General features: G+C 37.0%; 2 protein-coding genes across 3 annotated transcripts in view; one reads left to right on the forward strand and one right to left on the reverse strand.

Annotated features, from left to right (window-relative positions):
• Window positions 1–14,470, forward strand: part of LOC135689735 (uncharacterized) — a 16,287-nt gene continuing 1,817 nt past the window's right edge. The window contains exons 1-19 of one of the 2 annotated variants that reach the window (XM_065207062.2): window positions 1–1,156; window positions 2,177–2,284; window positions 2,567–2,683; window positions 3,388–3,501; window positions 3,874–3,990; window positions 4,214–4,324; window positions 4,790–4,903; window positions 5,517–5,654; window positions 6,072–6,167; window positions 6,947–7,066; window positions 7,368–7,481; window positions 7,748–7,858; window positions 8,476–8,601; window positions 9,102–9,230; window positions 9,424–9,558; window positions 9,929–10,033; window positions 10,456–10,554; window positions 11,289–11,396; window positions 12,097–13,656. In XM_065207062.2, coding sequence (XP_065063134.2) covers window positions 166–1,156; window positions 2,177–2,284; window positions 2,567–2,683; window positions 3,388–3,501; window positions 3,874–3,990; window positions 4,214–4,324; window positions 4,790–4,903; window positions 5,517–5,654; window positions 6,072–6,167; window positions 6,947–7,066; window positions 7,368–7,481; window positions 7,748–7,858; window positions 8,476–8,601; window positions 9,102–9,230; window positions 9,424–9,558; window positions 9,929–10,033; window positions 10,456–10,554; window positions 11,289–11,396; window positions 12,097–12,800 — 3,657 coding nt within the window. In that variant the 5' untranslated portion in view covers window positions 1–165 and the 3' untranslated portion in view covers window positions 12,801–13,656. Of the gene's footprint in view, window positions 1,157–2,176; window positions 2,285–2,566; window positions 2,684–3,387; window positions 3,502–3,873; window positions 3,991–4,213; window positions 4,325–4,789; window positions 4,904–5,516; window positions 5,655–6,071; window positions 6,168–6,946; window positions 7,067–7,367; window positions 7,482–7,747; window positions 7,859–8,475; window positions 8,602–9,101; window positions 9,231–9,423; window positions 9,559–9,928; window positions 10,034–10,455; window positions 10,555–11,288; window positions 11,397–12,096; window positions 13,657–14,470 lie in introns of those variants that run through there. The other variant, XM_065207063.2, reaches the window with a different exon arrangement.
• The window catches only part of LOC135689736 (uncharacterized), a 27,084-nt gene continuing 18,133 nt past the window's right edge, over window positions 5,520–14,470 (reverse strand). The window contains exon 19 of the mRNA XM_065207066.2: window positions 5,520–5,636. Within this exon, the coding sequence (XP_065063138.2) occupies window positions 5,632–5,636 (5 nt within the window). The 3' untranslated portion in view covers window positions 5,520–5,631. The remainder of the gene's footprint in view (window positions 5,637–14,470) is intronic.

The following is a 14,470-nucleotide window of genomic DNA, read 5'->3' on the forward strand; positions in this document are numbered from 1 at the left end:
TGGCCAACAACCATGCGAGCTGATTGGTTTCCCTGGCTCTGGTGTTCTTCCGTCGAGAAGCTGCCAACCGCGACAAATTTATGAAAAAATACGAAAAACAACACAAACTAAAATGTTACTCTACATCGACTAAGGCGTAAACAAAGTCATACTGGTCTTTCCAAGATGAGGTTGCACTGGATTTTTGGTTTTCTCGTTTTGATTATCGTTTGCAAGGTAGACGCAGCACGACATTTGAGGCTGAGAAAGCAAAAAATTCTTAAACAGCGTCAGGATGTCGAAGAAGAAAATAGCCGGCAAGCTGACAGAGGGGATAAAAACTTGACCAAAGTATTTGACATTGTACATAAGTACCGTAAGCAAAAAGGGGCTGGCTCTGGATTGAAAAGACACAATTTGGGACAACTTAGTGGACTAGAGCAAGTACACCAAGCTGCTGACCATCAAAACGGCTTAAATGGTGTACCGACAGCTGATGTTGGGTTTAATCCAGGTGCCCCTAACGTTGGATATTTAGATGCAGCTCATGGAGTAACAGCTGCCTTACATGGACAGAAATTACAAGTTGGGGGCCAAGCAACCCCCGCACATCTTCCATCGGAAGACGGATTAAACCCACTTTCTATGTACCATAAAGACGGGCCTGACAGCCACATTACCTCAGTTCCAACTTCAATCAATGCCGATTACAACAACGGATTTGGCAATCACATTGCAAACGATATCCACACAACTGATCCGCATGTGTTTGATAGTAATATCGTCGGGGGTCATGTGACAGATGGACTTCCCACGGCTGATCATCACACAGCAGATGAGACTGTGGCAATGTCCCCACACGTTACTACTTCACACGAGTCTCAATTGCTGTCAGCAGAGCAAGACGGTGCCAACTTTTTGCAACATCAACAAGGTGTTGTGAACATCGTACACCCGAATGAAGACCTTGATGTAGCGCATAATGCAATGCATCTAGACGCATTTCAAGGCCATCATGACGCAGGTCATCCTGTTATCTTGGATCATCATGACAACCACGTAGGGGTGGAGCTTGAACATCACTTGTCACATCAAACCCCTGTTGAAATTTCACATCCACCGGTCCATGTGACACAGGCTCATCACCATAATTCTTTCCACGAGGTGGAAGACCAAGGTAAGCCATATATGGCCTCAATCAACTATGTCATACACATCATATGGTGCGTCAGTCAAACATAATGACAGCACACAAAGCAAAGCACGTCTGCAGTGCAATTCGTTGTCATAACAGAATGGTCCCCTCTTCTCAGAAACAGTTGAACATTGAATAGCGAACACCTCACAACACACAAACAAATACACTTTTCCCTATAGCACTTAGAGCATTGTAAAAAAACTGCCAGAAATCTCAAAAAAAATTCTGAACATAAATCTGATACTTTCTAGCGAATAAAGATTTGGCCCTACAAACATACACTCCATGAATAATGAATTATTTTGACTTACCACTTTTCGTATCGACATAAAGTGACTTTGTTCAAATAGTCGTTCTAGAACAAAAAGATGATTTAAGTTCCCTTCTGATCAATGGTGCCGTCCTATAAAGTTAGGAAGGAGGGCTATGCTATAGGCAAATTCAAGAGGCCACACATATGATAACATCCTTTTCACACCACATATTCCTGCATTTGTATTGAAAAGTCTCCGCTGTATATAGGAATCACTCAAACTATTCGATGTCGCAAATAATCTAAAGTACATATAAAGTACATATTATACTTTAGAGGAATTTAAAGTACAATAAAGGGTTGCCAACACAGAAGTCGTCTAACCAAATATAACTTTATTTATTAAGAGGGAGGAGCTGAGCCCCCCCCCCCCAAAAAAAAATCTCCCTGAACTTTTAAAAGGAAGGCTGTGTATTCTAAGCCCCCCTGAGTCCCCTGAGCCCCATTTAGCTCCCCTGAGCCCCACTGAGCCTCCTTGAGCCTTCCTCCACGACACCACTGCTGCTGGTGGTATTTATGATGAAGAAGGATGATTATTCTGTTTCAAAACATGCCATAAGTCCTACATAAGGAAAGAAACAAGGAAAACCTCACCTACCTACCAGCTGCTTAAGTCTGTCGATCTATCATTCATTTACAATGTACTTTTAGGATGACCGATTTAATCATGTGAGATTAACTCTTAGGTTCTGTTGAATACCAACCTTGCACAAATGGAGGAATATTTGTTCCAACTGGTCCTCATTCTTATGAATGCATTTGTCCAGAGCAGTTCATCGGGAAGAATTGTCAAGGTATGCCAATTTCCAGTCATAAAAGAATTAATTTTATTGAGTTAGAATATGCTCCGTACAATGATGCTCCGTACAATGATATCTGTCTCGCGGGTGATAGCAATAAAACTCTTTTACAAAGACATCATAATACCATAGTGAATTTACAGTAACATCTTTTCTTTGCATCCGTTGCTAACTATATTTGACAATCTAAAGGCAATCTAATTTATCTTTTGCAATTGAAAAATTTTATGCTGCCATATAAGATCATGTGTGACAGATTTTACCCTTTTTTGGCAGACATCAATCACTGTCACCCATGTCCATGCAAGAACAAAGGAAGGTGTCACAACATCATCGAATTACCAAAGTATAAATGTACTTGCCTTCCGGGATATTTCGGACAACAATGCGAAAGTGAGTTCCAATGAGTTGCTTCCATAGAAATTATGAATGCATGCATATATTCTAGGACTTTTAGGATACCTGAACTGAAATTTCTCTAAGTCTTTCTTTAAGAATTGCCAATATGTTAAGTAGTTTAATAATTTCTAAAAGCCGTAATCGGCTTAGCTCGAACACAATCAATTGAAAAAGGTTTTTTCTATCGACTATTGCTGTTGCAAATAAGATTCTTTGGAAATTCTGAGTTTAAAACAACTTGCAATCGACCCCTTTGCGCTAGAAAGAAGAATTCTTGAAGCGGGAGAATCTGGGACGCTTAATTACCGAGCTCAAACTTTTAAAAGTCATAAATTTGTCATAGCATGTAAGATGTAAGCACCATAAAGTATCGTACATATGATACGCTATATGGCATAGCCTTGGCATAAAATTGTTATTCAATTTGAAAATGGATTTGAAAAAAGCAAACATTTTACAACATATTGGCTAAAAGGTTTTTCGTCTGAAACTTCTCAGAGCATAAAACGTCCTTATTCTGACGTTTTATGCTCTGAGGAGTGTCAGACGAAAAAAGCTATTAGCCAATATGTTGTAAAATGTTTGCTTTTTTCAAGGCCATTTCCAATTCTGTACCTCCAAAAAACTGTTTACATCTTTCAAGCAGAGTTATTCAATTTATATTTTAATGGTTACATCACGAAAATGTTCTCTACTAGAGAAAGACCCTTGTCATCCCAATCCTTGCAAAAACAATGGAAAATGCTCTCATGATGGAAATGGAAAAATTGAGTGTGTTTGTCCGGTGAGGTTCAAGGGAACGCGTTGTGAAGGTATTAAAAATTATTACATAAAAGATTGAGAATTGGGTAAATGGATTCAAGAAAGAGGTTAACTTAGATGCAGAAATTATTTATAAAAGGAGGTGCATAAATGATAGAAAAAGTTAATTTATATCAGTTAAAGTGAGATTTTCATTCACTGCCTTTCTAAGAACAGCTCTCTCAATTCTGAATCAAACTAGCAAATTTACATTAGTAACTTTGTCACTCAGAAATTCATCTTGAGTGTAGAATAATGGTACCATACCTTCTGATAAAACAGGGTACGTCGGGTATCGGTGCTCATGAAAAAGTTTCATTAATTGAGAAGATTGGCACAAAATTTGATATTTTTGTCACAATCTCTACTCTGATTTTTTTTAGATCTACATTCTTGCAAACCAAATCCATGTTTGAACAATGGAATGTGCACTGAAGTTGATGCAAAGGGCAAGTTTGAATGTCAATGTACAGAGAAATTTAGAGGAACAATATGCAACAGTAAGTTTTTTAACAGTAAATCGCAGGAAAATAACTTATAGCGTAGCTGCTCTTTAGTTAACTTGCTCAATCTTTGCACTTTTAAACAACACTGAATTTCACCAAAGATCGTTGAATGTCTCCAAAAGAAACTCGACAAATAAACTCAATATTGGGAGCTTAAAGAAATTATTTTTTGATTATCTCACATTTATTGATGAAGATCAATATTTCTCCTTTTAAGAACCACGATTTTGCTACCAAAACCCTTGTCAAAATGGAGGCATTTGTCAAGAAGACCATGAGAATTTCAACTGTATTTGTAATCATGGATGGAGAGGACGAATATGCGAAGGTATGTATGATAGGCTTTTAGAATGAGCAAAAAGCTTCCTTCTGTGATTCGAAGACAACATGATGCAATGTGAGTTAGACTGTGCCAGTTAAACTGTCCTTGCTTATAATCTCTACCCTTCTAAAGTGTGAACATTTCAAAACAACCCTTCATGTGCGTTAAATTACACTACTTTTAGGCCCTGTGACGTGATCAAAATAGATGGTGTGCTCAAAAGTGCAAAGAAAGAATTATTAGAACTATCCGTAATTTAGTAGAACTATGCGTGGCCATGAGATTGATCACATCAAATTAACTTTTGAAAAGAAGATCCTTGCAGACGATTCTTCGCAAAACGACGCCTACTTACAATGACTTGGGGTGATGAATCTGGTCAGCTCAAGCTGTTGAGAATATGTATGATACGGTAGACTCTACAAGACTTGAGGAAAACGTTGCTGAATATAAGTTTTATTTGCTTTTCAGAGCGTGCATGTAAACCCAACCCATGCAAAAATGGTGGAACTTGTAGCGAAACAGCAGATGGCAAAGACTTTAAATGTGTTTGTCTTCCGTGGCACTCAGGCAGACTCTGTGAAGGTGAGGCTTACCTCGAAGTAGTGTTTCTACATTTTAGGAAAAAAACATGGCCTAGAGCTTGCAGGATATCGTAAATGTACAAAAGCCTAAAGATTGCTAAAATCCGTGTTTTCAAATTTGACTAATAAGTATCGTTTACACAGATTGCGAAACACAGTTCACTTGGATGTGGTAGTGGCTATGTTCTGTCACAAATCGATACCACAAACGCATACGTGAAAAATTCTGTTTCGACAGTCAAGGCTGTTTATTTCCAAAGTATCAATTTGGTGATATTTATACAAAAAAATAATTAGCCCACTACTGAAACGTATTGCTTACATTTTACCGTAAACTGAAACGACTTGCCAAATCCATAAAAATATCTTTTCACGGCATAAATGTATTGATGCATAAATGTTGCACTACGTACTCAGCTGAGGCAACTCACTTTTTGTCGTCAATTGTATCTGATTCTATATGATGCCAGTTTCAAACTAAATGCTATCCTAAGGAAAAAAGTCACAACATGAACACGGAAAGCCGTATCACCAATTTATTGAATTTTAGGGAGAATCAAAAAGTTTTGAAAGTTAATTGAAATTGATATATGTCTTTGCTATACCTGTTGCAGAGAACCGTCCTTGCCTGACCAAGCCTTGTCTAAATGGTGGCAAGTGCATAGATTCATTTTCTGGATTCCACTGGTCATATGGTCCTCTGCAGTTCTATTGTATCTGCAAGCCGCCTTACACTGGAGAGAAATGCGAAGGTCTGTAATAATTACATGAACATTGTTCTTTTTATGTCAGACACAAAAGAAATTTTTCAAAAGACTGAAAACATTTCTGCAAATAGATGACAACAGAAAAGTTAGCGGCTGCAATATTCGCTAGATAAGCCAATGAAGTTAAATCTAAGCTTAGCATATAACATGCATCTTAATTGACTGAAGCCAGTTAATGAAAGAGAAAACGATCATATAGAATGATTAATGAAAAATGAAGAATACTTTAACTTACATCTAACAATGCATAAAACAAAAATTAGACCTTTTTTCATTCCTGTCATTTATTTTTCAAATATCAAAGTATAGATATTTATTATTCTTTGTTAAATGCATCGAATTAGCGAAAGAGTAGCAGCAGATCTTTGTTTATATCTTTTTCAAATGATGTCATTTTTTTAGTTCATGCATGCAGAAACTGTCACAAGAATGCACACTGTGAAGGAGAAAAGTGTGTCTGTGACGATGGTTACAAAGGAAATGGAAGAATATGTATAAGTAAGATCATTTCATTCAAAATCATAAACTGTTTTCATTACAAGACAAAAAGAAGGTGTTTCAAATTAATTGAGGTTTACATGATATCCTTGTTCTCTTTTTAGATAATGTAAAATGAAAGGTCAGGTAACATTCTGGGTAATATCAACAATATAAAACCCCTCTATTTCAAATAGCAATCAACAGTTGAATACACTTTATTACAGAAATAAGTATTGTTAACATTCACCTGTACTATCATTTGACAAACGAAAATATATTCGCATCATAGACCATCTACATTAATGGGGAAACAGTTTCTTCTTTAGGATTAATTTTGAGGGATAGGATTAATGTAATTATTTGATCGTGATTGAGTATCTATATTTTCATTAGAATACGCTACAAAAATGAAAAAAAAAACAAAAAAAATTTACATAATAATATAACTGTATCTAACAAAGTAACCTTGAACCATATCCAGTTACAAATGAATTCAATTTTGACTAATTATCTATTGATATGAGGCGATTGCAACTTTAATGTCATTTTCTCCTTGATCAACTTTCCCTAGCGACATACATTTTTTCTGGTATTTTATTTTTACATTTTTATGCTTCACGCCCAAGGGGTTAGCGTATGATAACGCCTTTACGTGAAATTATGATGCATTGTCCAGTTTACATCTTGAATTCTGTTAAGGAATTACGATTGCAGTATATTTGTAGAGCTATATACAGGGTATTTGTAAACTTGATCCAGCTTAAACTAAAACTTTAATCATACGAACCTATCCTTAGAAAAAGCTGACCCTTGTCATCCGAATCCCTGCGAAAATGACGGTGTCTGTGTGCAAAAAGGAGAAACTGACGAATTCGACTGCAGATGCAAGAAGCCATATCTACCACCTTATTGCAAAAGTATGTTACATTCCTTCGCTTTTTATTTGAGTATATTGCTCGGTACTCAGATGTTCAAAAAATTTGATGCGATCCAAGCAACTTTTTTCAGAGCAAACCTAGGCATCAATCTATTTTCTGATTTGAAATCATTATATTCTTCAAGTTATGACGTCACACAATCTTATAATTAAAGACGGATTCAACGTACACAAAAATTGTAGAATAATAACCAAAGTTTGATATCTTAAAAGAAATGCTGTAAAAGAAATTATACTTTTTCGACTAAATGTTAAGTCATAGGCTTTCTCCTCTTGCGCAGACAAAGACCCTTGCGACCCAAATCCCTGCAAAAATGAAGGACAGTGTGTGCCTACAGGAGATGGTAGCTACAACTGCATTTGTCAGCCAGGATTCAAGGGAATGAGCTGCACTCGTACGTAAAAGTTGACAACCATTTTAATGAATTTCTCCTCGCTTATAAAATGTAGACAGAAATATATAAGAAATTGACGATGGAAGGGATCCCTTGATTCTTGCTTCTTTGCTTTATTCTGCATTTGGTTGTTTTGCAACGGACACTTTAAGTTCTGCAGCATGTTCAAAGACTTGAAGAGACTATATTTTCTAATAATATAATACGTATTAAAGTCGGACTACAAGATAGATGTCCAAAATAACGGAAGTTTTTTCAATCAACAGAGCAAGATGCATGCATACCTAGCCCATGCCAACATGGCGGAACATGCAGAGATGAAAATGGCACAGCATCTTGTGAATGCAAAGGAATGTGGGCAAAGCCATTTTGTAAAGGTAATGTTAGCAATAGCATCTAGAAAAGTAAAACCTTGTTGGCTGAGGACCTTGAGGAAGATTATTTACGCACCAAAAGTAATCTAGATTCAAGGGTTCTTACAAAACGTCAGGACTCTTTTTCAGTCTCGTAGAACTTTTCAAGTTGCTGGTCGGTGGTGAAATTCAAATAGAATTGCCTGTGTACGGTAGACGGTCTTACCTTTGATTATAATTCTACCAACCAAAATATTTTTGACGATTTTGTTGCACATAGATGTCGAAGAAAATATTTTCAAAAAATTGTCAAATTTATCTTTAATTTCCTTTGTTACCAGTTAAAAGATCTTAACATTATGTCCGTATAAGATCAAATAGTAATAGAACGGCTTTGGTAAATGATAAAGTCTGTTTTCAATTGTTTGCCAACTAATAGTTTGCTTTTGGATAATTAAGACAAACTTTGATCACTCGAGTTTTGTGGCTCATACCGAGTGAATAATGAGTGACTCTGATACCGTGAAAACAGCGTTACCTCGAATTTATGTTCAATCGAAATTTCGCCAATTTCCATTGAGCTAATAAGAACAAGACAAGCAAACCAATTGTAAACAAATTATTTAATGTTTTGCCTGTAGAATGTGGTTGTCCAAAGAAGAGCATGCCGGGAGTTCCTGATATAACGTGCAATCAAGAAGGAAAATGCGTCTGTCCTCCAGGATACATCATGAACCCAATTGCAAAGATGTGTCAAAAAGAGAAAAGTAAGATTTCTATTCATGTCTAATTTCCTTTTTTCACCAGTTGTGAAGGAAATAATTGACCCTCTACTGTTTGTTTTAAAACTATTTTATAATAGTCATAGTGACCCGTGACAAAATTTACGTTTGCTTCCTATTTATCGTTGATCACAGGAAATAAAAAGTCAGATTATCTAATATAAATTTAGCACAACCAAAAGAAAATCAAAAACCTTCTTAAACAAAATAAGCTCTTCTTAGACCTTGTTACAATCAGCTGGTGATTTACGACTTTCAGTCAATACTTAAAGATGAGCAGATGCGCATATGAACGTCTGTTAAAGAATAAACAACCCCTGTCCCTGCGATCAGAGCATGCGCAAAAGCGGATGCTCTATGAATGTAAGACGGGGGTTGGCAGGTTTGATAAAAAATAAAGATGAAGTGATTGATAGACGATTTCTACGTTTTGCCTCCCGAATCAATACCATAGATTCTAAAATGAATAATATTGAAATTTGCAGAAGGTTCTGGAAGCCCGTGTCAAAGCAATCCCTGCGTTAACAATGGCGTTTGTATGGATGATGGAAGCGGCGGATACACGTGCCAGTGTCCTGCAGGATTTCTTGGCAAAAATTGCCAAATCAAAGATCGTGAGTAAATTTTTTTTATGTGTACGTTTTGATTGCTGGAAACGAAAATTTTCGTTTTAAATCTGGCTTCTCTTGGAGAATACCTTGGCTGTATCTCCTCTTCGTCGAATATCTGAATATTTTGCCAAAAAGACATGTCTTTGGTCGACATATGTATCAAACAAACATTGAATGGCATTTCTGATTATTTCAGCTTGCAATCCAAATCCTTGCAATAACAATGGCAAGTGCAAAAGTGATCCGAAAACAGGAAAGTTCCTCAAATGCGAGTGTCCTCCTAAGTTCCCAGTGTTGCCTTACTGTGATCCAAAAGAGGCTCCGGCAAAAGGTTTGTGTAACTTAATCTTTTTCACTACAGAAATGGTCTATGTAGGTACATCCAGGCATCCATTGACAGCTCTTCATACTTCATTCTCCATTATCCTTTTAGATCTCCAATTTATTTTCATTTCTATTATCTATATTCTTGATCCTTTGAGATACGAAAGGTGCTTTGCCTGCAGCTGTAAAATCGTCTGATCAGCATAATCTAAATTTTCTTTGCAAGAAGCAGAAGAAAATACCGACCCTCCTCAGAGAATAAACGTCGGATGTGATTCCGCTCTTCTCCATCTCCTTGATCTTGAACCTGTTATTTCTACATCCAAACTGTCGTAGAATGAACAAGAAGCGATCTTTTACCTGTACTCTTTTGACAGGTGTCTGTGAACCAAACCCATGCAAGAACGGAGGTAGATGCGTCAAGAATGGCCAATCATATGACTGCATCTGCCTTATTAGATACACAGGGCCAACATGCAACGGTGAGTTGTTCAATTAGCATTATAACAAGTAATCCTGAGAAAACTTTATGCTATGGTAGTAAAAATATATTAATCTTACATTAAAGCAGACTTTTACTTAGTTTTTTTGTCTGGAAGTCAAGATTAACCAAATCTCTACATACCAAAAAGAGCCTTTTGCTAAAGGCATCGTCATTTCACAAAAAAAATATACTACAACAAATTTTGGGCAAATTTAGTCTTATAATTAAGGTCAAACACCTCTGTAAATACTTAAAAAATTTGAAAAAATGAAGAACAGGAGCAAAGGAGTCATCAAGATACATAGCAAAGATTGTGGATTTCGGATCATGTCTGAATATAAGTTTGACTTTTCATGGATTGTGCTTCGTAATAATAGCAGTCTCGTCGTTTTAATCAAACAGCATCATAATCCCTTTTAGTTGATAAATGTGCCAACTGCGACACAAACGCAGCATGTGTGAACGGAAGATGTCGATGCAAATCTGGCTTCATTGGTAACGGATATGATTGTATCAAAGGTAGGCCATAGACATCTTAACAAGGGCGACAATAACAAGGACAGTTGGCAACCTCCTCCAAACTTTCATAAACGCTTTGGCATATTTACAATGCTTAACCCCCCAATTCAATCTGTTTGTGCTGTAAGATTTTCGAGGCGATTATCAATCATATTTCTCAAACGATTAACTGAGTCCTCGGGACGATTAACTGAGTCCTCTAGACGATTAACTGAGTCCTTGAGACGATTAACTGAGTCTGAGGCGATTAACTCAGTCCTCAACAATTGACTGAGTCATTGAGACGATAAACTGAGTCCTCGAGACGATTAACTGAGTCCTCGAGCGATTAACTGAGTCCTTGGGCGATTAACTGAGTCCTTGAGCGATCAACTGAGTCCTTGAAACGATTAACCTTGTCCTGAGACAATTAACTCAGTCCTCGAGCGATTAATCAACTGTCTTGTCGAGACTCTTTAGTCAGTCATATCTTACATTGACCAGGGCTTGATATCTGAACCGCCTTAGCTCTCTCTGTACTTCAATTATGGTAAGATTAATTCATTGATTAGGCACCTGAAAGGTGTTTCTATAAGAAAACCTTTAGAAACCTTTATTGCTGGCGTGATTAAAATAGACATTCAGCATTCATGTAAGCGCAAACATTAAAGAAACCAACTATAATGATGCTGGGTGTAAGCTTCTTAGGTATTGCGTATAGAACACTTTTTTAAGACAGATAACTGGTTTTTCAGATGTTCCCACTTGTGCACAAAAATGCCCACAATATTCTACATGCGTGATACCGACAGGGAACTGCCAGTGCAATCAAGGCTACACGTTTGTCGATCGAGTCTGCTTGCGTAAGTAACCAGAATTTTGTGCTTCCTGCCAAGCTATTAATATGTTATTCCAAACATCATGATATTATTAACCGGGTTTGTTTATGATTTCATGGGGAGAGCTAAACATTTTCACTCAGAGAAGATGTAAAGAGAAAAAGTAAAGAAATGGTTATGGTGGAAAACCATTGCCATATGGAGTTTAAGAAATGGAAAAATGGTGTCAAATGAGTAAAAAAATGAGGTTGCTGTTAAAAATCATTTCATGGAATTTTCAATCCAGGCAAACCAGTCTTAAAGATTACCACAAGATACCTCTAAATGTGCAAATTTTATTAAAAATCAACAACATCTGCTACCAATTGCTCAATTATGGTTAGCAAGAAACCTTAGTTCATAAGTTTTAGAACCAGTGTCATATTACATTAATATCTAAAAGTTATTTAAGAGAGAATTGTTCGAATTCTAATAATCTAGAAATAGCTTTATGACGTCATCAATTATGAAAAAATGGTTTTTAATCGTAAGGAATATGCAGAAAAATATATATATATATATAGTTATTTTGCAGATAAAATCCAAATCCAAATCATAATCCAAAAATCCAAAGTTATTAACATCTGGCAGTCTATAACGTTCAAGTAAACATTAGGCTTTCTTCCTTCAGCATTTGAAACCTCAGTTGCTTTGATATATCACGGGGCTTTCCGTTTTCTTGCAGCCCTTACTACCAGTGAGGGTGGGGACGAAGGGACTGAAACAGAAAAACCGACTGACGCACCAACTACCACATTTGCCACAGAAGCCCCAGGGTTACAGCCCACTGACGCACCGGATACGACACCGTCTGGAACAACCGTACCGATACCCCCAACCACAGCAAAGCCGACAACAGTTAAACCGACAACAGTTAACCCGACAACAGCTGGTCCATCTACCGCTGGTCCCCCTGTTAGTAAAGCCCCATCAACAAAGATACCACCGCCACCATCACCACCTCCGCCACCACCACCACCACTACCAAAACCTCCACAACCGCCATCACCACCATCACCGCCATCGACAACACAAGGTGGTGGAGGCCAAAAGAAGCCAAGCCCCCCAGGGCCGCCCGGCCCTCCAGGGAGCGATTCAAAAGGAGCTAGTGCACCGAGCCCTCCTAGCCCATCAGGAGGGTCAAAAGGAACCCCTGGGCCTCCAGGCAGTTCAAAAGGGACTCCTGCACCACCAAGCCCTCCAGGTGCTCCAAGCAGTTCGGGCCCACCTGGCAGTTCAAAAGGAGCACCTGCTCCTCCAAGTCCCTCAGGGCCACCGGGTCCACCAGGAACCAAGAAATTCATTAGAAACTCGTACCAGGACATAAATTACAACGACATTAGCAATGGACGACAGGAAAACAATGAATTTGATTTCTCCGTTCGATAATTTGATGCTTATAACGCGGACAAAAACGTTTACAGCCTAAGCATAAATTTAAACGTCATTCTAGTAAAAAAATGGTTCAAATTTTGATGGGAAGGAATCGATGGCTCTGCATAACACTTCTATACCAAAGGCGTTTTCCGAAAAACGTGGCATTTCTGAAAATGTTTAGAATATAAAAATTATCGCTAAAATCTTTGCAAAGACAGAAACCCACGTATAAAATGTAACCAAGCTAACTTCTACGACGGGTGCTTAAATAACAAAGATAACATTCTTGAACGTTACACTTTACTCGGGGGCAAGACCTTTTCCAGAGGGATCTCATTTCTTAGATCAAAGCGAAATGATAAAATCAGGCTATGTCCGAAAAATCACATTTGTAGCAAAATCATTTTTGTATTAAATTTACTTTTAATTTGCTGTAGTAAATATTGCAAAATGTAATGGCATTTTAGTTGCGCTGCCATCTAAAGCAATTTTTTGGAATATGGAGATTGAAACTTTCATCATTCCACCTTGTTTGTTATACTAAGGAAATAGTCTGCACCAATTGCAAGTAGACAAATAACCAAATTTAACAGCTAAGGTATCTTTAAAGATCATGGGATCACGTACCTTTAAGGTTAGCTAAAGGGCTAAGCGCCTCTTCATTTAGATCTGATATGAATTTCTAGTTTCATCCAGAAATTCCATATAACTTGGGCAAAGTCCATATAGACACTATTTTCAGTAACAGTTTTATACTGTATTTTTTGTAAAATAGCTACAAACAATTGTATATTTTCTAGCTACTGTTACTTCCTATGGAATTTATCATGTTAGAAAGCTAATATACAGATTCTTAATTGCAACAGTACCCAGTCTTGTATCTTTTTGTGAAACTTATCCAGGGAAAAAGTTCGTGATTTTTACAAAGAGTAAAGGTGAAAAGCAACCAATAAAATGGTTTACAAACAGGCAATGGATAAACTTTCTTTGAAAGCTACAAACTTTGGCAAGATTTATACTCGTACATACTTTTTTCAACAATTCTTAAACAGATGCTCTCCAAAATGGAGTTTCGATATGCTGTTTAAAGTAACAAGAAAAAAGATATCACATGGAGACATTTTACTATATTTGTTTGTTAATTTAACAAAAATAATTCGCAATAACCCTTTCTTTATATTAGTGACGTTGAATTGAAAACTAAAAGCTTAAAAAGGCTAAAATGATCTAATCAGCTACAGTATAATCTCAATCATAAATTTTGAACATCATGATATCACAAATTGATAACATCATACCTGAGTTATGATATTTTAAGAGCTATTGAAACAGTTCAAGGATTCAAACAACAGTTAGATGTTGCTAATCTTTTGCTGTAATTCGATGATGCAACGTCATTTATTTGAAAGCAGTAAAAATATTGCACTCACAAATCGGAAAAGCCCAAGAAACAAAGAAAACTGTTACAAGCGTCCTATCCGCTTTTGGTCTATCTTGTTCAACACATTATCACAAGGCTTGGTAACCATGGTGATCCTCCGGTGTTCCATATGCGGACTCCGGTGTTCCATTGGCGGTTTGTATGCACATCAAAAAATTCTATTTTAGTATGCAAATCAAAAAATTATATCTATTCAACCGTGTCCAAAAATGCAAGGTTTATCTTACATCGGGAACAACTG

This window comes from Rhopilema esculentum, chromosome 5 (genome assembly GCF_057945365.1).
Source record: "Rhopilema esculentum isolate cy_ngs chromosome 5, ASM5794536v1, whole genome shotgun sequence".
Taxonomy (NCBI): Eukaryota; Metazoa; Cnidaria; class Scyphozoa; order Rhizostomeae; family Rhizostomatidae; genus Rhopilema; species Rhopilema esculentum.